This window comes from Lissotriton vulgaris, chromosome 5, assembly GCF_964263255.1.
Source record: "Lissotriton vulgaris chromosome 5, aLisVul1.2, whole genome shotgun sequence".
In the NCBI taxonomy this organism is placed as follows: domain Eukaryota; kingdom Metazoa; phylum Chordata; class Amphibia; order Caudata; family Salamandridae; genus Lissotriton; species Lissotriton vulgaris.
Window position 1 is genome coordinate 289,236,746 of NC_141693.1, and position 25,760 is coordinate 289,262,505.

General features: G+C 39.4%; 1 protein-coding gene across 1 annotated transcript; it reads left to right on the forward strand.

Annotated features, from left to right (window-relative positions):
• The first annotated feature begins 185 nt into the window (after nucleotides 1-185).
• On the forward strand, nucleotides 186-20,693 carry LOC147710731 (phospholipase A2 homolog otoconin-22-like). Its single transcript, XM_086921459.1, has 4 exons — nucleotides 186-312; nucleotides 5,371-5,515; nucleotides 12,615-12,721; nucleotides 19,813-20,693. Exons 1-4 carry the CDS (start codon nucleotides 198-200, stop codon nucleotides 19,959-19,961), a joined length of 516 nt encoding a protein of 171 aa, XP_086777585.1. The 5' UTR covers nucleotides 186-197; the 3' UTR covers nucleotides 19,962-20,693.
• The last annotated feature ends 5,067 nt before the right edge of the window (nucleotides 20,694-25,760 follow it).

Here is a 25,760-nt window from a genome sequence, read left to right on the forward strand (position 1 = left end):
AATACATTCATTCATGCACCTAGAAGCAACAGTGCTTGAAGTGAGAGCTGAAAGGTACAAAGCCCCACAGACAGTGGTCCTTGTGTGAGTCACGCGCCAACCGGAGGACGTCTCTTCCCCTATAATTGCAAACTCCACCGTAAAGGGTCATTATCGGGGCGGTGAGGGGTGGAGGGCTGAGGCTCTCGGGTGTATATATGGCAGGTCCTACCTATAGTCACTACAGAGCAAACAGACCTGATTCGTGTGTGTCCAGCGAGCCCGGCACAAAGATGGCGAAACTTATTCTCGGTTTAATGGCCTTAGCTTGCAGTAAGTATCAATTTTATTATTGAAAGTGCATTTTCTAGTGCCTACTGGCCCTCAAGAGGCGCTAATAGCAGTACTTTGTACTTTTTATTTCAAGTTAAGTCTTTCTAACTAATTCTTAAAATATTAAGCCAATTATTTTCTGCAGAGATCTGCTAGTACTTTCCGGCCCTAATTTGACTTGCACCAGAGTATTCTGTGCCTCTCATCCTTGCAAGGTCGATAACGTGTTATTCATTTTCATTGGGTAATAATAGCACCGTTTGGCACTGCGCTGATAATCAAGCCTAAGGGGCTTATTTAGCCTTTGGCTAGCTGCACTCTATTCAACCAGCGCAGAGGAGGGAGGTACGCCACGGCCCTGGTGCACTACAGCCCGCCATATTTAGGAGCAGATTGACAAAAAAATTATGCATCTGTACAGATGCGTCAGTTTCCCTGCGCCTCCATGCGAAACCCATGTGCCACCATGGCTGCGCCGTATTTACAAGGATTAACAGATGTGTCTGAAATTCTGATGCATCTGTGGGCGCAAAAGTCACGCATTGATGGAGTCATGTCGCAAGCACAACGCAACTCCAGCAATGCAAAGGGAGGCCTATTCTCAATACAATGCATCACATAGGGTTTTGACACAGTGGCATCCTAGAAGTGGGGCAGTGAAATCTTGTAGATTTCACTGCGTCACTTCTACGAGGCTTTCCTCGGTGGGAACGCCCACCCTGCATACATGATACCTGATGCAGGTATAATGTGTCGTAGGGCTTACAAGGTGACGTATCTCTCTAGATGCGTTATGTTGTAATTGGGCCGCAACGTCACAAAAAATGAACCAACAGCGGTGCAAAAGTGTTGCAAGGGGCTTGTAAATCTGCCCCTAAGAGACCTCAGTCATCGTGGTGGCTAGCCCTCGCCTTAAGAGAATCCGACACCCTGATGACTCCTCTGACCGCACCGCAGATTTGCTGTACAGCCACCATCTTCAATGGGCTCCCACAGGGCAGGACTGTGGAGGCAAGAGCAGCCCAGGCTAAAAATGCTCAATTCAGCCCCCTCCCCTTATGTCTTCTGAAATCTCTTTTCTCATCCACCCATTCTCTCCCCTTCACTCCCTTCTTTCTTCTCCCTCTCTGATCACTTTCTCTCTACTTTGCCCCTCCCTCCCTATATGTCTCTTGAAGCCTCCCCATGCTACTGCAACTAACTTCAGGGACCCGGGAAAGTGACAGAGGCAGTATGAGTTGCCGTCTCCCTAAAAACCTGCCTCCAGCCCACCGGGGAAATGCCCAGGGGAATTAAAGGCCTGACCGGGCCCAGAGCCAACACAGAAAAGTTTTCTGTTCTTTTAAAATCAAACTATCGAAGCAGGAGTGTGCTTTTAGGAACAAACCAAAAATGACATTTATTTATTTTCCTATACCGTGCGCCCTATTTAGTGTGGATGGTCTGAAGTGCTTTCCTCATGGACTATTGTTAGGCTCTCTGTTGTTCAAAGGTTTCCATCGATGGAGTAAGAAGAGATTCCTCCAGTGAAAGATGCCGGCTCATCCACTCTAAATAGAGCAGGCGAACAAGGATCTGTTAGGCGCATAAGTTACTCCATCACATTTGTGGCAGAGTATCCTGTCTGCCAGATTTTAAAATAAAGCCCTAGATCCCTTTCTATGAAGTACTCAGAAAAATGAATTCTTTTTGGTATTATTCCAATTAGACAGGCATTTTTTACACTGATTTTTTCCTTAAACATAGGTATTTTTTCCCTTTCGTCTAGTCATGTTTTTATTTCCCCGGACTTGTGTACATTTTCCTGCAGTAAAGTGTATTCTCTTTTTCTTTTTCCACTCCTGCTCAATATTTAGAGGTCCCTGTTGAAAGCTCATTCCTCAGTGGTTTCCACTATGGCTGTAGTTGGCTTCAGTGACGTAAGCATGAGTACTATTAAAGATGCAGAATAAAAGTACCTACTAAAAGCAGCTTTCTCATTACCCAACCTGTTGACATGCACTACTTTTCCCTGTATAATGTATGCATTTAGTCTATTGTTTCTTTAAAAGCAAATGCCAGTTTTGATGGGTTCTTTCTCCCCTCTCACATTGTTTTTCTTTCTCTACTTCCTTTTCTCTGCTTTTTTTCTACCTTTCTTCCTCTCCTGCGTCAAAGTCTGCTGAAGAAAAATAAGTCCCGGTCCCTAAAACTGAGTGGTTGGTTATTGGTTTTGCCTCTCAACCCAAGGTAGGAGGTAATAGTGAAGGGCATTAGCAGATACATCTGCCAGTTCTCTCACCGCCCCACTTGTGTTGACTCCTGCCCCCTTCTAAGGTCTGTTGTATTGTATTGGTATTAATGTAGCGCTTACTACTTGTGACTAGGCGCATTAGTGTTTTTTTGGATGGGCAACACGCTACTCCGGTAGGTTCTAGTGATTTAGTAAAGCTTAAGTTTATTAGTTATGCTATTTCCATTGACGTTGTACAATTTTCTCATGAGGGATTGTGCGACTTCCTACAAATGTAAGCTGCATTGTAGTCTTCGAGAGTAGGTGTTGTTGTGCATACAGTAGTGTTGTGAGACATACAACTCGCACTACATTAGAGCCAATCGCAGTAGTTGTAGGGTGCTCTCTAATTAACTTGATTGGCTGTTCCGTTCTCAACATACTTTAGAGTTACAAACTCCAGATGACGTTTTATGGCATAGCGCATAGAATCGATGATAAAATTAAATACCAGGTAATAATATAGCTCTCACAGTGACGGTCCTACCAGTATTCTATACTCATTTTAAGCAAACGGTATAAAAGACTCTTTCTCATCTGTGACGCAGCAAAATGTTCATTTTCTTCAGTGTATGTGAGTGGAAACCACAGGTTGGTCCAGAACGTCATTGTTAGCAGACAGAACCCGTGAGAGCCTGAGGATTAAAAAAAACCTTAACTTTGTGTAAGGGAACATCCATTGTTCTCTCGTCTTGATTGGTGAAAGGAGCGTTCCATTGGTGCCCCCTCTGGACGCTTTGTCCCCGAATAAGACATTCCGCGAAATCTAAATCCCATTTCCAGGGCGCGAGACGCCGTCACAAACAATGCTTGGCCCCACGCGCCGCAGACCTTGTTCCTGAGAAGGCCAGCGTTAATCGGAACATCTGAACACACGTTGCAGGATGCAGAGAGAACATTCTGGAACACCGTGCACGGCGGGGAGCATTCGACACCGTATTTTATTTGGCAGAGGTTGGGATAACGTAACAACATAGGATTTGTGGTTCTTAAAAGCACTCTTTGTTGCGCGGAATAACATCTTTTCCTCACGGGCTGCAATTGTGAATATTGCTACAGAATAATTGTGTTTATTACAGCAGTGGGTGGGGGATGGTTATAAAATAAGGGATTATGGGATTACATTTTGTGATGAGGGAGGCAGAGAGCGGCCATAATGAAGTTATTCACCCAAAAAGGGGTTACCTTCATAAAGCCAGTCAACCACAAGTCTTGGAGGCAAAAATAGGTACATTTATTTAAAAGATGCAGGTAAAGGTCAGAGCTAGAGACTCACAGCCGTATTGCCTTGAGAGAGAATCCACCAGAGGGTGGAATATTCGTCATCCTCATCTCGAGTGGCATAACAAAGCTGCTGTGTGTACCAACGCTGGTGACATGCAGCCCGCGGACACATCTCTGGCTCCACCTCTGCTGTAGTCTGAGGTTGACTCCACAGACAATGTGGCAGAACAGCTGAGTAGTCAAGGGTAACTAGTCCATCATCATGTCAGGAGGAGCTAACTGGATGTAAGATCTTCAAGGAATTTGCATCAGACTTCCAGAACAAAGTAGGTATAGTGTCCCAAGAATGGTATTGCTTGTCATGGTATAAAAATTATATTACATGGGCTCTGACGTTCCTCCATTTTGGGTGATAAGAACATCACAGAGTAAAACATTGGTAGACATGTTTTGCCAACATCGTAGATCGTTCTAGGATGATTTCAGCCAGTATGGCGGAGAAAGCTCGATTTCTCTTGTTGTCAATTCTACAAGGAAGATTTCCCAACATTTTGCACTGGTTTGAAGGCATAAAAAGTGAGAGCAGCCTTTACTTACTTGGAAGTCTGATGGGTAGTGTATTACCATAGTCAAGGCAAGAAAGGAAAGGACAAGTGATCACATTGCATGTTTTAACCCATTTGGTAGAAAGGACAGGTTTGCGGTTTACTGAGAAGTTCGAGTTAGAATCCACCCCTCCTTCTCTTCAACATTTTTTAAATATGTGCTTCAAATTTGAGATTCCTTTCTAAAATGACTCTTACAGTTTTAGCAGATTCAGCATTTTGCTGCTGGGAACCCAAAGATTGTATCCTATTAATAAACTTGTTACTCAGACTGATTTCAGGAATAGCCTAAAGTTAGAAGAAGTTCTCTTTTTAGTTCATTTGGTTTTAGATGTAGATCTTTTAGGCATTTTTAAATGCAAGTTAGGCAGAAGGATAGTTAAATATTCGAAAACCAGGTGCCAGTATTGGGCTCCGTGGAGCTTATTTGAGAGAGAACTGCTCCAATTGTACCACAATCAATGATGCACCTTTGTGAATTAGGATTCACATAATTTTAGTACTGTGTCAATGTTACACCATGTTCCATTATTTGCGTATATGCCAGCCAGGCCTGTGTTAAGTGTGAAACCTACCAGCAGTCTGGATTTTTATTTAACAGCCAAAACTGGTTGAAGGAGTTACACATTACACAGGGCCACTGAACCATCTGTGTGTTCTACGCATTTCTCAAGGCTACCTTCTTCTTGGTCTTATATTCAACATTGCCATTATTTTTCTGAACACTTCATTATTGGACAGAGTTCCTAACCTTTATTTATCCTTTTTTTTTAACTTAATAAGGAGCACATCTTAATTTTCAGATATTGATGTTATTACCACACATTCTTCCTACTCAGATATTGATGTTATTGCCACGCTTTACTTTCTTCACTTTATTCTAAGAGTACTTGGGAAGCTTCCCTGAAAAATATTTGGAGTTGTTCCCAAACCTCTTCTTCTTTTTTCTCTTTTCAGCTGTGTCCTTTGGGGCGGGAACCGCTGCCCAGTTCAACGAGATGATTAAGTTCAGCACTTACACCTACAGCTTGGCCAACTACACCAACTATGGATGCCACTGTGGATCAAACACATTGGGCGTGCCTGTGGACGAAACTGACTGGTAAGCGTGGTGGGAGCAGAGATCAGTATATCCGGTTTGTTCAGTAGACTAATAAAACTGCCTGTCTGCATGGTCTCTAATTTAGCCACAACAAGTGTTAACCCCTTCGATGCCTATGACGGAACGGTTCGGAAATCAGCCTCGGTTGGGCAGTGCTGATGACGGAACCGTTCCGTCATGACCACACCCGTTTTTCGAATCTTCAGCACAGCGTGAAAATTCGCACCGCGCTGAAGAGGTTAAAAGTTCATCCTTAGCATTCCTACCCGTGTGATCCTGCATTTGCAAGAACACACCTCTCTCCTCACACAGCCATCCTTCCCAGATAAGGTGCAAGTTAGTTCTTCCATCACCCACATGCACACAACACAACACCAAAGGCCTATCGCTTCGAATGCCTCCAAGCAACATGACCCAACACAACTGACCAAGCAATGGGCAAATATTCACCCCTGTAGAATGAAATAAAAAGACAAAGTACTATAGGTTACTCACTCTGCCACAACACACGACTAAAATCTCCCACAAGCTCAACCGGAATTTATTTATACCACAGAGGCAACATAAACCATCACTAATCACTATACTGAACAGGAAATTCATGCAAAGAGGACACAATGATACAAGTCCACCATGACTCCAAACCATGTGAAACTCAGGAACCTTGCAAACTGTTGAGAGAGCTTCAGGGCTCTACAAATGGAAGAAGTGTATTCTGACACCATAGCACAGCATTTATAGCTGTACCACGCGCACCAAGATTTAAAGAATGAACTTAAATGGGATGAGTTACTGAAATGTACCATAGGACAGCTTAACATTTTTGCATTTCTGATGTACTTTATGTTTTGCATATCCAGAGTGCAGACTCAACCTGGTAAGAGGGCTACTCACAGACAAAATACTTTGGTGTGCATAGCTGTGTAAAGTGTCCTTCACAAACTTTGTGAAGCTTTTTTTTAAAACTTAACATTATGAAGTTAATGAAGAATACACAGAGTTAAAAAAAAATGTGGGCAACAATAGTGTGTTACCTACCTTTACTCTTTTAGTAGAACCTTTTCCCTTCAAAATTCTTCTGCAAAGCATTTTTGCAGGAATTTTCCCTCACAACTAAAGTTAGATGGCTATAAAGTTTGAAACTGAGAGGATTGCCAGCCTGACAAAAAATGACACAGGAGTCAGGAAAAAGGAGTACAAATATACATTTGAGTGAATTACACCATAGAGAACTTCATGAAAATGGACCTAGTTATATGCAGATATGGTAGCTAAAAAAACATAAGTGGTCAGGTTTAGGTTTGACTGAAACCTCAAAGTTTACCTTTTTTTTGCAGCCTTTGGAAACTTCAATGTAAATCTTTTCCAACATCAAAAACTTTGCAAAAATTGTTTTGCTTTACCTTTGTGTAAAAAATGTGAATTTTACAGCAACTTATGTAGCATATATCATTATTTAACAGTACTAAGACTGTACAGCGTATTCGATACTCTGTGGACAATAGGTCACGGTGGGCTCTGCTATACAGCTTTACATACAAAATCTTTAAAAAGGCTCAACATGCAGAAAAAACATCTCTATACATTGTCCATCTTGTCTGGGTTTGGTTAGAGTGAACATAGTCTTGTTAAGCTGCTGAAAATGTCTCTCAATAATCAGTAGAGTCGGGAAAGAAAAGCAGAAAGCGTTACACGTTTTGCCAAACAAAGGAAATTCACAGAACTTTGCTCACCCCTGGAACTTCCATATTTCTAATATAAGACTAATGTAAGGCGACCAACAGGGCCATTTAGACCACCGTGCACAGTCCACCAGGGCAGTGGAGTCTATGCTGATGAAGGCCAACCGCTCATGGAATGGGATCGCCTCGCCTTCAGTGGAGTTGCTGATGCAATGGCTCCTTTGAAAACACTGGATTTTGCCAAGCCAAAGTTTGTTCATTTTCAAGAATCAAACACTCAAAGTGGGAGTTTGTTTCTTGAAAACAAAATAAACCCATTGTCCTGGCACACAGAGTTTACTCTCTGTACGTAGGGTCCATTGTACGTTTTCCGTACCTGGGCCCACCATGCATGCCATGGTGGTCACTTGTAGGGGAAGAGCGTGATGTCACCCAACCTAATGAAGATGCTGTGACGGTCACTGTGCTTAGAAGAACTCGTGGAGGACGGGCCGTCATTTCACAGGTTTATTTTAGCAGAGCCAGCTGAGTCTCCACCAGTGTAAACCCTTCAGTTTCCCGACTCTAAAGAGGACAGGGGAATCTTAAGTTTGGCCTGAGAGGAGCACCGCTTCTTTTATGGCGGCCAACTATAAATGACCCACAAAGTCTTGCTCCAGCCAGATACCAGCAGTTGGCAGGGTCTGTCTGCAGAATGGTCCAGAGATGCTTCTCAGTAACCAAAAGAGAATTTTATGCAACTGCATTTCCTGTCTTGTGTAGTTCATGTTCGTCAGGTGGGCTTCTGTGGGCTTAATCATTCAATTAATCAGGGATTTGTAAAGCACACTACTCACCTGAGAGGGTCTCAAGGCAATTGCTCACATTAATAAAAGCCAATTAATTTTTTTTAACCAAGATTAGTGTTGTGCTTTCTTATGACATCACTGGAAAGGAAGGCATCGCCATCATCATCACTAAACAGTTACCTAGTATTTTCTAACCTCACTGGGCATTACTGAATATAAATGAACATTACATACAACCAAAGACAGGCAAATGCAAAGCCAACAGATGACCTTGAAACCGATGAATGAGTAACCGAGAGCCACAAAGGATGCCCAGATTTTGAAAGAGCTACAGCACCATACAAATGGTAATGGGTGCTACACAAATGTACATAATGAATGAAATGAAATTTGATTTGTAGAGCGCATGGCTGCCCGAAAGCGTCCCAGCGCTTGCTTAGGGAACCCGTCCTGGTATTCCCCTGCGAGATAACCCATTACTGGGCATCCCCAAGGTGAAAGCCAGGCATCCCGCTGCGAGGGGCCGTTGTGGAGATTAAGCAAGCTATTTCCCAGAGTTACAGAGTGGGACTCCATGATTGGAATAGGCACTGAGGCAAGAATTGTCAGGTCCGGGGAAATTTGAGCCCAAGACCCGCCGAGGCCGGGAATTGAACCCTGGTCCGGGCCAGACCTCTGCATCAGGGTCTGCCGCTCCAACCACTTGAGCCACACTTCTCCACCATAACATAACATCATTGATATTTATTTGGAATCCAGTTATATTATCTCACTGCTCAACATTTACAATAATACAGCAACGCAACCCTACCTGAATAACAACAAAGTTTAATATTTAAAATGTGCAACAACAATAAAATAACATATATTTTTTTAGTATGCACATTAAACTAAGGACGTAATCAATTTTCGTCAGTTTGGTTAGGTCACTACCCAACAGAGCTAAAAAGAAATACAGTTAATTTGCTGAAATTTCCACAGTCAAAAAATGCTTATTGATTTGGTAGCCCACTAGTGAAATAAATTAAATTTGTCTTAGCTGCCTGTTCATTGAGATGTTGCATTTACATATAAGAAGTGTTGTCTTTAAATGCCACAAAACAGTCAAATGTGGAAATAGGGCACAATTTGTGCAGAAAGTTAAAGTAAAAGTTTGGTGGTCTCGCCAAAAGTAATTTCCATTTACGGATCCAGTGAGACAGTATATTCCATAGTCCTATGTATCCCACATCAGTAATTAGCTTCTGCAAGTTGCAGAGTTGATTTTCTGAAACCTATCTTCATTAATGCCTGATCATAACGTTTGATTTCTGGAATGAGTTATGTAGTATATTTTATCCTTTAGGCGTATTGTTTGTCTCTGCAAACGTGGTCTCCCGTGATTAGGACTAGCAAACTCTGAAAAACACAGAGGTATTCCCAGGCGTTCTTCCCCTTTTTTATTTGCTTTTACTTCTGTCTTTTGCTTTTACCACTGACGTTTTCCATATTTTTCCCCAATTAATTTCCTAACCTTTAAATACATTTTTTGAAATTCTCACCAAAAGAAAATAAATAATGTCCATTAATAATTATTAAAAGTGATGTATAGAATTAATTACAATTAATTTAAGTATTTAAAAACATTTTGTACTACATTACTTTTCATTCAAAATAGGTTTATAAAATATAATCAATGAACATGCACTATATTTTATATATTTATATTTTTAACTATTTTAAATATTTCAATTTAATTTAACATTCTTTCCGATACAGTTTTATTTTAAGTGCTTGCCTCCATTGTTTTCTATGGGCAGGTTTTGCAATACCACTAGTTGGCCATGTGTAGCGCTGAACCTACTACAGTTTTTTTGTAGTAGCAACTTGCATTCGAAGTTTATGAATATCAACAAGTAGTACACTTACTCAAAAGTATAAACTTATTCAAAAGTGAAAGTTACATTGTGAATCAGGCCCTTAGAATAGAATACTCATAAGGGCAGATAAAAGTCTAAGATAAACAATAGAGACAAAAAGTTGCCTTAAACAGGGATGCCTTTCAGCACCACTACTTTTTTGTCTACATATGTATGATTTGTCTTAAATTTTTACAAATATTGGAAAAAATCTCACAACTTTGGTTTCTTATCCTATAAATATACTGCTTTATGTAATGATGTGATAATTTGTTACATGGCCCCTATAAGGTTACAACATGGGTTAAATGCCCTAATACACGTACAATAAGCATCTTTTAAAAATGAATTTACTTAAAAGCAACACCATGATTTTAACAAAGAAGTTGATTTTTGCTGGAAAATTGAAATGAAGAGTTGGAAAAGTTCCCATGCTATATTTATCATGGGATGGTATTTGCCCTGAATCTCTCTGATTGACAACATATTGATCATGGCACAAGGTGGCACGCTATATTCAATTTACTGATATTTTTATAAAATATATTTTGTATCTCTTTATCCTGTCCCTTCAATCTAGCATCGGAACATAGATATTTTATGAGTATTGGTCCTTAATTGGTTTGAAGACAAATTATTGAAGAGAATATGTAATTTGAATAAATAAACCCCAGTAGAGACACTCCACCTGGAATTCGGACGAACTGGGGCTTTTTAGAATGCATTAGGTGAAATTATCCTGTGGGTGTATTTTAAAATGCTTACAAGTACAAACATTACAAGGATTATTAATTCTAGTGTTGTAGCAGTGTGTGGTCATTGTAGAGATCTCATATTATACAAAACTGTAGCATACCCATCAATTTTTTAAACAGTCTCAGGAAAAGGTGCGTACACAGAATGAACACAAGATTCAAAGATTGTTGCTTCATTTAATAAGGGTGTGACGCTACCCTTGAAAATGACAGGAGGGAGATGGTTTAGGATGACAACAGTGTGTATATCCAATGTGAAAATAAGTGATCCGAAAAATAAAACTTGTAATTTTCTATTGTCCAGTGTTGAAAATGGCACATATTGAAGTTTGTTGATTTTTAAGATGATCTGCACTGCAAAAGATATTCTATTATACATATACTCCCATACCAGTGCAAGAGATTGTTATTGTCTTTTCAACTTTTTAAAAAAAGTGTTTTTTAAACATTTATTAAAGGATTTTAATTTTCAGTGCAATAATGTTTATTTTAAATGTTATTCATAAAATTAGATTTGTATTAATTATGTTTGCTGACCTAATTTTAAAGTTTTGAATCATACAATAAAGAATAAAAAATCTATCACAAGAGCCCTCTTTAGCATGAAGGGCACCACTCAAATCCAAGTACTTTGGGGTGTATTTTATGCACTTTTAATCTGTATTCATCAAACCTGTGAGCGTGTGTCAAGGAACAACTACTTCAAACTGAACCATATCTGAGACATCAACAAGGTCATGATGTGCTGTAAAATACAAAAAACTGGCCTACAGCTTTGGCACATGACTTGATTCTGGGATTATATTATTTGCCCAATTAATGCATGTGGGTTGAGGTTATACTTCTTTAAAATGTGGTCTGTGTTGGTGTGTTTCTGTGTAGACAATTAGGGGGATCATTAATTTTCTCTAGACTAGGGGCCTGATTACGATCTTGGCGGGCCGTTTAAACCGTCACAACGGTGACTGATATTCCATCCACCGAAATATAAATCCCATAGGATATAATGGGATTTATAATTTGGCGGACTGGATATCCTTCACCATTGTGACGGAGGAACCCTTCTGCCAAGATCGTAATCAGGTCCGTTGTTCTCTACATGTATATACCTACAAGTTTCACAATTTTGATATTTGAACCTAACTCTCAAAATCAAATTAGGCATCATTCCGTCATTGGGCCCGATTCACAGAACTAACTTAAGACAAAATCCTAAACTTACTACCATTTTGGTATTCACAGAAGGCACTTACTCATTAAGTTATTCACAGAAGTTAGGAGTCCTAACTTTAGGACTCCTAAATGCCTTCTGTGAATACCAAACGTCTTAAAGTTAGGATTTTTCTCAGTTTAGGAGTAGTAAAGTTAGTACTCCTAACTTTAGGACTCCCAAATGCCTTCTGTGAATACCAAAAGTCTTAAAGTTAGGGTTTTTCTCAGTTTAGGAGTAGTAAAGTTAGGAGTCCTAACTTTAGGACTCCTAAACTGAGAAAACTCCTAACGTTAAGACTTTCGGTATTCACAGAAGGCATTTAGGAGTCCTAAAGTTAGGACTCCTACTTCTGTGAATACCAAAATGAGTAAGTGCCTTCTGTGAATGCCAAAATGAGTAAGTGCCTTCTGTGAATACCAAAATTGTAGTATGTTTAGGATTTTGTTTTAAGTTAGTTCTGTGAATCGGGCCCAGTGTGTCTAGCACAAGCTTCAATTGCTGCAGCAATGAATTTCGTACACCTGGCATAGTACAAAAAAACCCATGTCAATGACTTATGATTTATTGGTGGGACATAAATGTTCATTTTAATGTCCCCAGTCCATACCTTCTGCCTGCTTTCATATATGGATAAAGTGAGGTGACACTGCGGTGTACTTGGTGGATCTGCAGGAACAGCTTTGACGTACTTTGAGACTTGTTCAGACCCTTGTGTAATGTGTTCATTCTATCTCACTGTCTCTTGTCTTTCTGTCCATTGCAGGTGCTGCCATGAACATGCCTGCTGTTACAACAAGGCTCAGATGATGGGTTGCATCCCTGAAACTACTCACTACAGATTCTACGCTTATGAAGACAATATCAAGTGCAGTAAGTACTGTCTGAAGAGGCTCAGGGTGAAGCTTGCTGTATCAGGTGTGATTCCTGGAATTGTGAAAAGATCTCCAATGAGCAAATAATAGGGCAAGGGCTCTCAGACCTAGTCAATGAAAAGCAATGTACACAATTTCCACCAGCCCTGTTTGCCCAGGATAGGGAATGTTAGCATTGGTCACTTGATCTTAGATGAGTAGGGGTATAAAGCTCAGTCAATTCATGATGTCCTCTACTTGATGTGAGTAGTTCTTAATTCCTTATACCACCTACAGTTTTCCTTTTCCCAGTGATAAATTCAAGAGTATGCCTTTAATTGAATACAGACATCATAATTTATCCTCAACGAGCATAGGTATCTCACAATAAGTATTAACAATAAGTATCAGAATCTTTGGAAAACACGGAAAGGTATTGACTAGCCTCAAAATGAGTACATTGATATAAATATTTCCCAAGCAAGGGTTGTATGACGTAAACATGCATGCTTTTAGAACGCATGCCTTTAGAGCACGGGCAATATAACAAACATGTTGTTACGAAGTGTTCCATTACAACGCAAGTCATTAAAACGACTTGCCTTAGGGAAGCGCTGGCTTTGGAATAGTATATTTTACTATTCCAACTCCAGTCTGTGCAACAGTAGGGAAGGTTTTGGATTTAAAATCCAACAACTCGTTCCCTAAAGCAAGTCATTGTAACGACTTGCGTGGTAATGGAATGCATGGTAATGATGCATTTGTTGTAGTGTCCGCGTTGTAATGGCAATGTGTAGTTATGTCTGCATTGTAAATGTTGTTTCCCCTAAGCAAGCACAAGCACAGCTGTAAGAATATTTACTAATTAAGCTACACAAGCATAGGTGTCAGAGCTTCAACTTGATGCACACTTCCTATAGAATTTCTATGCAAAGGTGTGAATTATTCTTGACTTACTCCTGAATTTCCACAAGTAACTTCTACCTACTCATTGAAGAAAGCTTAGTGGCCTAGGTAAGACTTCTCTAAGTGATAATATGCCCTTATGGAGCACAGGAACCATAAGTAGTTGTAAAATGTATTTTTAAGGAAATCTTCACAGTATAGGTAGACAATGGCAAGCACATTATGTCAAACAGATTAGCAGTACCAGTGATTAGGCAGAACGTTATCCATGCAGAAAGTAAATGAAATGAATCACAGCCTAAGCCACTTCAACAAGAAGTTTGATGGATCAATACAATCTTTTTAGCACCTGCCAACAGTGCAATAATGTACTTATTATGTAACTGTTGTTCTGCTAGAAAAGTAATTTTTGATCTCATGAAACAAGGAATTGGAACTCAACTAAAATAAAACAAAACAGGCAACATTATAGTTCTTACACTTCTTTCTCTAAATTTTAACTCTCAAGTAAAAAACAACTAGACATATACACAAAATGTGGCCAATTGTCTCCTTCACTAATGAACATAAGCAGCACTTTAATGGACCTTACGTAGATGTCCTCCCAGAACTATAAACTTGGCAAAATAATAAGTATAACATTCCAATCGGGAGACATTTTATTTTAACCATAAGAGATAAGGTTCAAATTAATGTGGCTTATCTCTTTTCAATAAATGTTTAATTTGCATAATTTAAATGATGTTTCAACTTAAGTAGATCACAGTCCTCATTAAATTAATGGGCTGATTTTAATTTGTTCACCAGGGATTTCAGGCAATATTTACTCTGGGTACTTAATGTTTCCCAATTACCAAGTTTTTTTAGGCTTTCAAATTCATAAAGATAAGACTTCAGACTTTGAATACCTATATTGCCTATAAATGCTGACTAAGTCAAAGGCTAAAATATGTTTGAAAGTCTCAATTTTGTACCTGTTACATGCTGCTATGTAATTAAAAAAGGATGGCCCTGATGATGAAGAGATAGCCAAAAACCCAAACTCTGAGCATATACAACATTGTGGCATCGATTGACGTAGGTTTCATAGTTTTCTGATACAGTTTACTGATAATGTATTCATAGCTCCATTTGACTTTTTCACAAAGGCAGATAGATATGGAAAGGTAAAAACTCCACTTAACTTAAAATTATGTATAGACTAAGTAAACCTAGACTTCTGTTCTTTCTTGAAAAAACATGATTTTAGTTTTCTCTAAATGTATTGTGAAATGGGTAAGTCAATTAAATTCTTCTAAACATTTCAGTAATGTTTGCAACTGGTGATTTTCTTACCACAAACATTTCGTCAAACAACTTAAAATTAGTTTATTTTGACTTAAAGTTTAGACATACACAATGAAAATAAAAGTGTCGCCAGGCTATAAGCCTTCTTCAGTCCATTTTCAGCTCTTAATTTAAGGATGCATCCTCTTCCACTTGATCATTTGACCTTAACCCATGTGTGGGAATGCAGTTTCTTTATAATGTTTATCAAATGTGTTGTCTCTCCCTCATGCACCAAGGTTATTCCACACTTCTATATGATAGACTCTATCAGAAGCTGCACCATAGTCAATTTTGGGCACAAGAAGATATGTTTAATTTCACTAAAAGCCCATATAAACTAAATCCAAAGTAGTTTAACTGCTGTCTAACATGAATTGTCCATTTCAAAACCCAGTTTGTGCAAAATATTAGTACATCATTAAACAATGTCAATGACATACGTTTTTGCAGGATCATTCTTGCAAATCTTCTACTTTGAGTCCGCAGGGCTATTAAATGAAAGCTTTCAGGATCACTAGTTATACTTCTTTTCTGTTTGGGCTGCTAGATTGACCCCTTTCATGATGATGGACTATTTCAATGATGTATTGCATTATTGCACTGTGGGTCTTGAGGACATCTATTTGGAGTTTGTTAGACCAGGGAATCTACACAAGCTACAAAACCTTATTGAAAGTGTAAATTCTCCCACTGTTAATTTCTGCCATGGACTAGCATCAGGAGAAGGCTTATATGCTACAGCTTCTTTGCTCTTATGCAGATTTATGATATAATTTTGCCAGGCTGAGCCTGAAATATGATAGTCAAAATCACACATGTAAGTTCCAAGCCCATAAACCACTAAATACCAAAGACCAGGAATCAGAATCAGAATCACTTGCAATGGTGTATTCCTTTGGTCTCCAGTTGTGTGAGGCAAAGACACAGCATCTCTAGGGCATTTACTAGGTGCACACAACAAAGGTGGTTTTACTTCACTCTGCATTGCTGCCATCAGTGACTCTAGTTGCGTCTGCTTTGAGGACAATGTGGGGAACTGGGTGCAGGAGACAGATGGTAAGGTGCGGAGGCATGTAGGATGTCAAATGTGGGCTGCTTATTCCTATGAAAGCCACCATTTGCATATCCATTTTCCTGGAAGAATAGGTGGCTTTAATCTTATATCTTAACCCTTTTCAAGATGGTTATCACTTCAGTGTTTAATATCTGAAAATCCCAAATCAAGATGTCCTTTCCATTTATTCCTCTGAGATTCTTTTCTGTCAAAACTATAAGAAGGCTTGTGCTTAAGAAGGATGGCTTGCAACACATTTGTCCCTGATTTTTTGTCATGTTCACAATCCACTGCTATTCATTTTTTCCCCTCATTTTTGCCTTTTTCCTTTAGTTTTTTCCTCATTGTTTTGCATTCAGAAATACCTATGCTGGGCTCTTTATCAACACTGATTTTAGGTGGTTTTGGTGCTTTGCTTTTCACTCTTAGTCTTGCCTCTCTGCTACAATTACGAACCATCAAGATTACAAGGGAGGTTGTTTTCCCTTGTGGCTTTTTCCTCCAACTGCAACCCTTTTAAGAGACACTTGATACCTTTCACTTTTGATTGAAAGTGCAGGGGGCGCCATTTCTCCTGGGAGAAATTGTGCTTTATTTGTGCAGTCGAGGAGGAAACTAGATAGACCTTCTTTGTGTGCAGTCCTTGACACTGCTTCATTGGCAAGAACAAGTACTGCCTCGCTAAAGCTTGGCTATGTGCAATATTGATCTGGTAAAACTTCTTAAGATCTACTTTACCTATTTAATTTTAATATTACTAGCTAAGCAGAAGGGAAATCTATGATTTGTCCTTAAAAATACTTTCTTATTCTCTGTGTTTCATTGATGATGTTCAGTTCTAAATATTTTGACAGTAACATTTTAATATTCATTTTGATTTGTTTTGCCGATTGTCCCCCACACACTTGATTTATTAGGCTCTTCCAAGTAATATTTATCAAAAATTCCAAAATGTTATAATACCTGTAGTGATATCAACTATAACACTACAAAGTCAAGAACTGCTGAGCATTCTACAGTAAAGCCAGTTTTCTAGGAATTTTATGAAAGTTAATCACTGACCCCAAATTCCATGTAAGTTCTTTATGGTTCTTTATGTCTAGAGAAAGTTTCAGTTTGGACTCCTGCTCCTGAGCCACTATCAGGATTCAAGATACGCAATGTATCCGTGGAAAATGTTTGCTTTCCATACGTTTGATACTCTCATAATTTATTACCCAATGGAAATGTACCCATGTTCAAATGTGAAATCTAGCACTGCGCTGCACCCAAATGAAATATGCATGTGATGAGCAGAGTTACAGCCTTTTAATGCAGCACAGCAATCACATGGCTGAAAAAGTTGACATCCACTTGTTTGTTCCTCCATTTCCCCCTCGAGCGGAAAACAAACTTTCCCAAGTATATAATAACAATAATCTCCTCCTGCAATATCTGCTCCTGGCGATGAGTCACTAAATAAATGTATGTTACAGTTGCCAAATAGCGTTATGGAATGATGGGGGATGTTCAACAGAAATTCAATTTTTTTCAATATTAATTTGAGTTTGTTTCTATCCCTGATTACAGGTGGTGACCAGAATATATATTAATGATTAGCAATTGTGTGGACATAATATTACTCTTATGGCATACTCAGGTTGCTAACATATACTATCCCTGGTCCTTCCTCTATTAATCTTAATTATTAGAGTTTTAAAGTTAACATAGTTCTTCAAAGGGAATGATTCACCAATTCATGTTTCTTGTAAAAGACAATACAATGCAATAATGGTTAATGAATGTCATTCATTTGTCATAATCCTATGATAATTATATATTTAGCTGGCTATATTCCCAGTTAAGATCCTCCAGCAATGCTCATTGTCAGATGTTATTGATTAATTTAAATTTTTGTTAGGACCAAGGATTTGTTCCCAGCATTAATAAGTGAATAATCCAACCACCATATATACACATCTTATTAAGACTAAATTTCTATTCCCAGTAATCATTGTTTTTATATACATGCTGGATTGTTTTTTTGCCATAATTATCAGACATTAATGCAGGTGTCAGAAACTTTTCTTAGCAAGGAAAACCAAAGGAACCTTCCCCAAATTGGCATGGATATCTCAATCTTCACTGAACAAGGACAGACACTTCCTTAAATGAACACAGATAATAGGCAGCATTGAACACAGAATTCAGACCCTTCAATTAATCCCTAATCCAGTACAGGTTTTGCAGTCATTCACTAGGGAACACCAGAATGCGAATCTTCTATAAACGAGGACATGATTTTAGAATCTTCCATAAAAGATCACATGGTATGAGAATCTTCCTCACGTGAGCACAAATGAATAGGGAGATTTTATATGCGAACACATGTATCAAGCGTTAGTTTTATATCCTCCACTAAACAAAGACAGTATCTTCTATAAACTGGTATAGGTATCAGATTCATAGCTAAATGACCAAAGTAAGGATAGCATCTTCCCTAGGGGAGCACACTGATCAGAAGCTTCTCTAAATAAGTGCAGGTATCATAATCTCCACTAACCAATGAAAGAACCTGCACAGAATGGCCATGAGTATCAGCTTCTTCCCTAATTAACCACGGGTATCCGATTCAAATTTTAGGGGGATCCAGTATTGAAATTGTACCAAAACAAGCATATGGTATCAAATCTTCCTTCCAAAAGTACATACATAGGTAGATAGGAAGCTTTACATAGCAAGCAAAGATATCAGGATGTTACCTAAGTCAGGGAAGGTATCATATTCTTCAATTAGCAAGGGCAAAAACTCCTCGAAGAGAGCACAGGTATTAGAATCTTCCCAAAGTGAATGTAGGTATCAATATGCTCACTAACCGAAGGCAAAACCTTTCCAGAATGAGCTGTGGTAGTAGAAACTTCCCTTAGAGAGGACACATATCACAATTTTTACTAAGCAAGTCGAAGAATTTTAATGTTCACTTACCAAGGAAATAACCTTTCCAGAATAAGCACAAATATCAGGATCTTTCCTATTCAAGCACACATATTAGAACCAACATTTAGGGAGAAGCAGTATTGGAATTTTCCCAAGACAAGCATCTGGTGTCAGAATCTTCCCTCAGCAAGAACAAGAATAAGAAGCTTTCGTAAGTGAGCACAGGTATCAGGATCTTATTTTAGCAAGCATAGGTGTCATATCCTTAAGTAAGCAAGAACAGAAGCTTTGTTAGGCGAGCACGGGTATCAGAATCTTCCCTAAGCAAGTGCAGGTATTATAATTTTTACTGGCAGAGGACAGGACCTTTCCAGAATGACCATAAGTATCAGGATCTTCACTATGCAAGCAAAGTATTCGAAATTTCCCAAAACAAGCATAATCGGAAATCTCCCCAGCAGGTAAATTTTTAGGAAGTTTTACTATGGAAGATATCATAGCACAGGTATCAAAAAGGGAGAATAAGTGCATGAAGCAACCTAAGTAAACACATCTATCACGACTCCTTTAAGTGTCCACAAGTATGAAGTAGGCCATTCATTTGAGGAACTCAATAGCCTTCATCCATACTTTGTTGTGCAAACATGGCCATTGCATAGCCACAGTGGCTATAATCTGACTTGTTTAAGGAGATATGTATTTAATGCTAGACTTCAATACAAGGCCCAGGTATACTATGAACTAGAGTGCAGTACAGAAAGTGTAGCTATGTGTGCTTTTTAAGCTATCATTGTCAACCAGCTGTTCTGGAGTTGGCGCAAGAAAGTCGCTATTTGTTCATATGAGATAGCTACCTGGCTGCTCTGGTCAGACACATTTTCTCATCATTATTTTTATTCCAACAGTTAAAACCCCCAACGAGTGTGACAAAGAGGTTTGTGAATGCGACGAAGAGGCTGCCGACTGTTTTCGGAAAAGGCTGGATACGTACAACCTGCACTTCCGCAACATTACAGCGTCTGCGAGCTGCCGAGGACCCAGACCTTTCTGTTAGTCCCTGATCCGCCATTGTTTGCCCTACCTGTTACTGTCATAGCTACAACCCTAATGTACAACCTCGACAGGAAATGCCAACCCACACTCCCACAGAACTGGGAATTCCCATAATTTACCTGTAGAACTAAATACAAAAATGACCAGCTAGAATAACAATTATGAAATCAGAATTCTAAGTGGCCAGCAGGACTCTTAAAAATATGTAGACATATTCAATGCAATGCACCAGTCAGAATTCCGGTTGGTCATTGGGAATGTCAACATACAAGGTGCCATTGCAAATGACAAATCAATGGGTGTTGGGAATCTGAAGGAGCAATTGGAATTATGATTCCAAATATCTAAAATCTCTTCCAAATAACGCTTAGTGAGTTTATCACTTTCTTTCAGGTCTCCCGTGATCTTCTATTTGAATTTAATGGAGAATTGGAAACTCAGCCTGCATAATTCCGAGGCCAGTAAATTGGATGCCATAAAATTAGACAATATTGACACCTTTTTAGAAGCTGTGGGCTAGATGTAGGTAAATAGTATTTACCGATTCGTAAATACCGAATTTTACCGATTCGGTATTTACAAATCGGTAAATGCTATGTAGGTATTTTTACTGAATAAATTACCGAATCGTTAACATTCGTTAATTACCGAATCGGTATTTACAGATTCGGTAAAATTACCAAATTGTCAAGGGGGACAGGGTGTCACTTTGACACCCTGTTGCACCCCTGATTCAGGCTAATGTGCCATGTGGCACACATACATGCCCTAAGGGCATGTATGTGACAAACATACATGCCCTTAGGGCATGTATGTGTGCCACATGGCACAGTTGTACATGCACAGATGTGCATGTACACAGGAATTCGTTAATAACCATCGAATAGTATTTGATGGTAAATAACTAATTCTTAAGGGCCTGTGGCACTGTTTTCAGTTCCCCCTACATCTAAATTTACAGATTCGGTACATTTTATGCCCCCTACATGTCAAAAACCAAATACCAGTCGGTAACGGACGAAATCAGCCGTTACCGACCGGTATTTGGCGACCTCCATCGGGCCCCTAGCTTCTAAACGGCAGAAGTGTGGTATGCAGCAGCACAAAATACAAAGTAGGCTTTTAACAGTTCACTGGCCCTTTTTGGGAGTTCACATTGGAAATGTGCACTCTCTAATTCCTTGGACATGCAGAGGCAATCTTTCTACGACAAAGATTAGGCCAGCTTTAGGACTATGGGAGCGGATTTAGTAACGTTTCAAGCAATGCAGTGCAGCAGTTGAAGTTGCACTGCATTGTATGAAGAGCAGAGAGCAGGGAGAGAGTTTTCCTCTGGCTTTTAGGCTCTCCCACACCAACGCACACATCCTAGTACCGTAGTACAAAGGTGAGTGCATTCCTTGGAGCATAAGTTGTGCAATAGTGGGACACCCTTGTACAAAAACTATCCTTTAATACTTTTCTGGTTTTGTATGTGTGCTGTAAATCCCTGCCTATAAATGTTGCTTGATAGGACGCTGTGTGAAAACCTATAAGTGGTTGCATTGGAGAACCCATGTACCACCTATGGAACTCCCTCATGACTCGAAGTACTGCAAAGGAATACATAACACTTCCTTGTGCTACTTTAGGCAATTTTCCAACACCATTACAATTTGTGTTGGAAAGTAAATCCCATCACAACTGTTTGCCCTTGCAAGCCAACTGCAAAGTGTTTGGAAATATGGGCGGACGTGTCTCCATTAGTGCCCAGACAAAATGATCATTATTTGGCCAAAATGCCATGAATTGGTAAAAATTTGTAAAATACTTTCCCAGGAGCTACTGCTTTAAGCATAACATGACTTGCACAAACACGGACGTCAACACCAAGAGACATTTTCATATAGAACAAGTCTCCTAATGTTATTGTATGTGACTTTGAACATGAGTTACGTTCATCAAAATGATGCATATTTCACCAAAATGTGTCTACCCTGAGTCCTAATCCAGGTCCATCCCAAAAGGGTCATATGAGAATCATATGCTCGCCCGGAAAATGTGCAAACCAGAGACTTGCTTATGAATGGCTTCTCCCAAAAACTCACAGTGCAGAAAAAACGAATTTGCTAATTAGCTAACTCTGCCTCCCACCTTCAGACTGCTGAACTCACAGCAGTGCATTCTGGTCCTTGCAGTGTTTTGTTCTCTTTTTAAACATGACAAGAGCTGAAGGACCTGAAAGGTTTGTCATGGTGTCACAAGTTCAAGTATAAGAGTCTACTCGATGGGTTAGACTGCTCATAGATTTATGAGGTTAGAAATCCAAGTATCTATGCGTCTGTGCCATTGAAGGGTCTACTTTGAAAAATAGGTACTTATATTCAGAGGGTGGGTCAGACTAAATGCCAGTCACTCAAATAATTGAAATGTTATGAGACAAGATGAAAAAAGTACAGCATAAATTATGTATTAAATATAACTTTTTATTGTGGTAAGGGCATCCCCATCGTGGAGCTCTTGGGTTACTGCAGATGCTTCATTATAGTCTGTGTGTGTTACCGTACTATGTATTATCGACTATAAAAAGTAGTAACATGCCGTTTTAAGAAAAGCTTTAGCTAGAAAGGGGTTGGCAGCACTTCACTGCAAATTGCGCTTTTGGGCTTTAAATCTAAGCTCTTTCTATGTGGCTGTTATCCAAGGGAAACTAAACAAAACTAAAAAACTTTTGCAGACAATTTTTCCTGTCAATTGAAGTTCTGGGTCAGTCTTGGGAATTTGGAGTGTACTATTCACTGCAGGAGGCGCATTTGCTAAAATTTGTAAACTTACGCAATAAACAACATTTTGCTTGCACCCACTTCAAGATATCTGTGTTATTTTTGCAAACCGGTTAAAATAATAGGATATGTCCCAGAATGTACTTGCGGGTAGAAAAAACTGGCATCATTCGATCATGCAGAGATTGATTATATATCTTCATGTCTCCAGAACATGATGATTCCAGTCATTGCATTTATTTACTGTCAATTTCGAAGCAAGTCAACACCTCCAGAATACATTGATTTGGTAACTGAGAGCAGTAGACTTCAAATACAATGTCCTGTATGGACATGGAGGGAGGCATAGTTATGTACGTGGGTATAATTTAAAGGTAGCATTTGCTACACTTTATTGCTTCTTGCAAGTTCTGTATAAACTATATGGCAATCCCTGTGATTGAAACATTTGGACAAGTGATCTTCTAAAATTATATATGTTTTACTCCTGTTAGTAGAAGATTCTAAATGTGAATTTTGTCAACCACTTTTAACAATCTCTGGACTCAAGATGTCAATAACCTTTGTTATAGGTGGTATATGTGCCCATTGATGGAGGGTAATATTTTGTGATGTCACTTCCCCTAATTTCATTGGAATCCTGTCTTGTCACTTCATACTCTTTTATAGTTTCAACCACTGCTACGTAGTACTAGGCAGAGGTTCAACGAAGTATGCTGAGCTTTACCAACTCATTGGCATTCAACGGATCAATCGCTAATGCGTTTGTATTTGCCACACCTTTATTCCTTAATCACCATTTAGAATTTATGTCTACCCGGAACAGCTGATTGCGAAGAGATAGTGCAGATTGTATTCCATGCCAATCTCAACAAATTGAGACTTTGTCTCTATACTTCACACATTTCTCATTGAACAGTGACACACCGAATCCCACCTTCTCCCGTTATTCTTACAGCTCACCTTAGACTATTTTCATTAGGAGGTTTCACTCTATCCTTTCACTCTTTAACCCTAGCACTGCATATAATTCACCCGCCACAACCAATGCCCAGCAGCAATTTTAATCAGATGTCACCATCTGCACTACAACTAGCTCAATCAGATACCTTCCAGATACATTTCTCATCTCTAACCTCCCTTACAAACACTTAGATGACACAACATTATGAACAAAAAAACAATCTCCATGTCACTCAGCTACAATCACAGCCACATACATACTAACCCTACAGTAAGTCACAACATGCCAGCACCCAAATGCCACCTAGCAACACACATTTACATCTTCCCCAAAAAATGCATTTTTGATATTTCAGTCAGTGAAAACTCCTTTCTTACTTCAACCTATATCCGTTCCCTTGAAATCACAGATGTGCTACATTTACTGACACAGACACCCAAGTAAATTTACTATGTACCAAAATTCAAAACAGGCTCATACTGCTCAAGGAAAAACCTGGCCACCATTAGGCAGAGACAAAGGCCTTAAACAAGGCCACAAATAGCAGGCACATAGAAAGAAGGGCCTTTATTGCCTTTCATTGATTAGTCTCACCTTCCACATATTATGCCCAGCCTGTTAGTGACTATTCATTGGGCTCATAGTCATGGTTAAATCATCAGGCAAACTTTGTAACCCAGTTCTCACCTTTTCTATTCCTGAATCAACCATTAACTCACCTTGACCTCACCCCACAAATGTAGCTATCCAGTCCATCCTACAATCAGTAGCCAACAATCATTCATCAATAGATCTCTCTCCTCCAACATATTCAATCTATCGAACATCGAACCCGGTCTTGTCAGGAATGGCCTACACTTATGGAACCGACATAGAGGGACGATTTCTGTCCGGTGGCCTCCTTCATTTGCAATGGTTCCAGTGGTGCCTGCAGAATGCCTAAGTAACCTTTGGGTCAAGTATAAGGCCTTTTTTAGTTCATCATTGCCTAAGAATGCTTTCCATACAGAGAATTACTTTTGGTCCCGAAGAAAGCCCGAAGCACCTAATAGCAGGGGCGTAGTTAGGTTCTGATACATGTGGCCTGACTTCTGGGTTTGAATTATCCCCCTTTCTATTTTTAATTGCACCATTCAGGGACATTAATATAGAGTGTGTTGTCCACCGTGAGGTACTTTTAACTGTCCTTCCTCTGTCCTTTCTTGGGTACCCCACCACACGCTCACATCTAAGACCCTCGTTTAGAACATCCATAAGTGCTCATGAGGAGCAGCCCTCTGGTGAAGCATGCTGCCATTTGGTAGTTTAGGGCTTTCTTTCTTTAAATAAGGGGTCTCCCATGACAGATTTATCTGAAAAACACCATCGCTTCTCTGGTTCACTGGCCTGGCAGATACCTATTTATTTTGTTTCTAGGGTAATTTATAATCTGCTTAATTTTCCTAAGAATCTCTTTCCAGAAATGTCTCAGTTTGAAGCATGACCACCAGATATGTAGCTTGGATCCATTCTCCTGCATTCCCGTCTCGTATTTATGTACATTTCTTTAGGCGTCGTTAAGTAAGGTACCAGTTATACATTAGTTTGCATCCCTGCTCTTCATGTGTTACATTTTTGTTGCTGTCTACTATGTCCTCCTGTAGCTTCTGCTAGTCTTTGTCTGTTATTACCCTCTCCAGAGTTTTCTCGCACATCTTGTGAAACCAACAGCTTCTCCTTTTCTCCCCAGCCTTTAGCAGTCTGTACATAGTTGAAATCACGCTCTTAGATTCTGGGCACTCGGTATGTATTTTTCAATATGTATTTTTCAAAATTCCTGAGTTCTCAACTTCTCCAGCTTCTCCTGCTTCTATGCAAGGGTGGTGGACCCAATGTCGTGTTTACGCTATGGTTGATCTGCCTCTTTTTGTGATCTTAAACTCTGATTTACATTGGAGGAATGTGATAAAGTTCCCTTTTTTTAAAAGAACTAACAGAATTAGGCACTCCCCTCCTTCCAGGCTCTAAATACTTGCCCTGTTGTTACTGGTATGATCTCTGAATTTTTGTTTAAAATGGTGAACAAGGAAGGAAA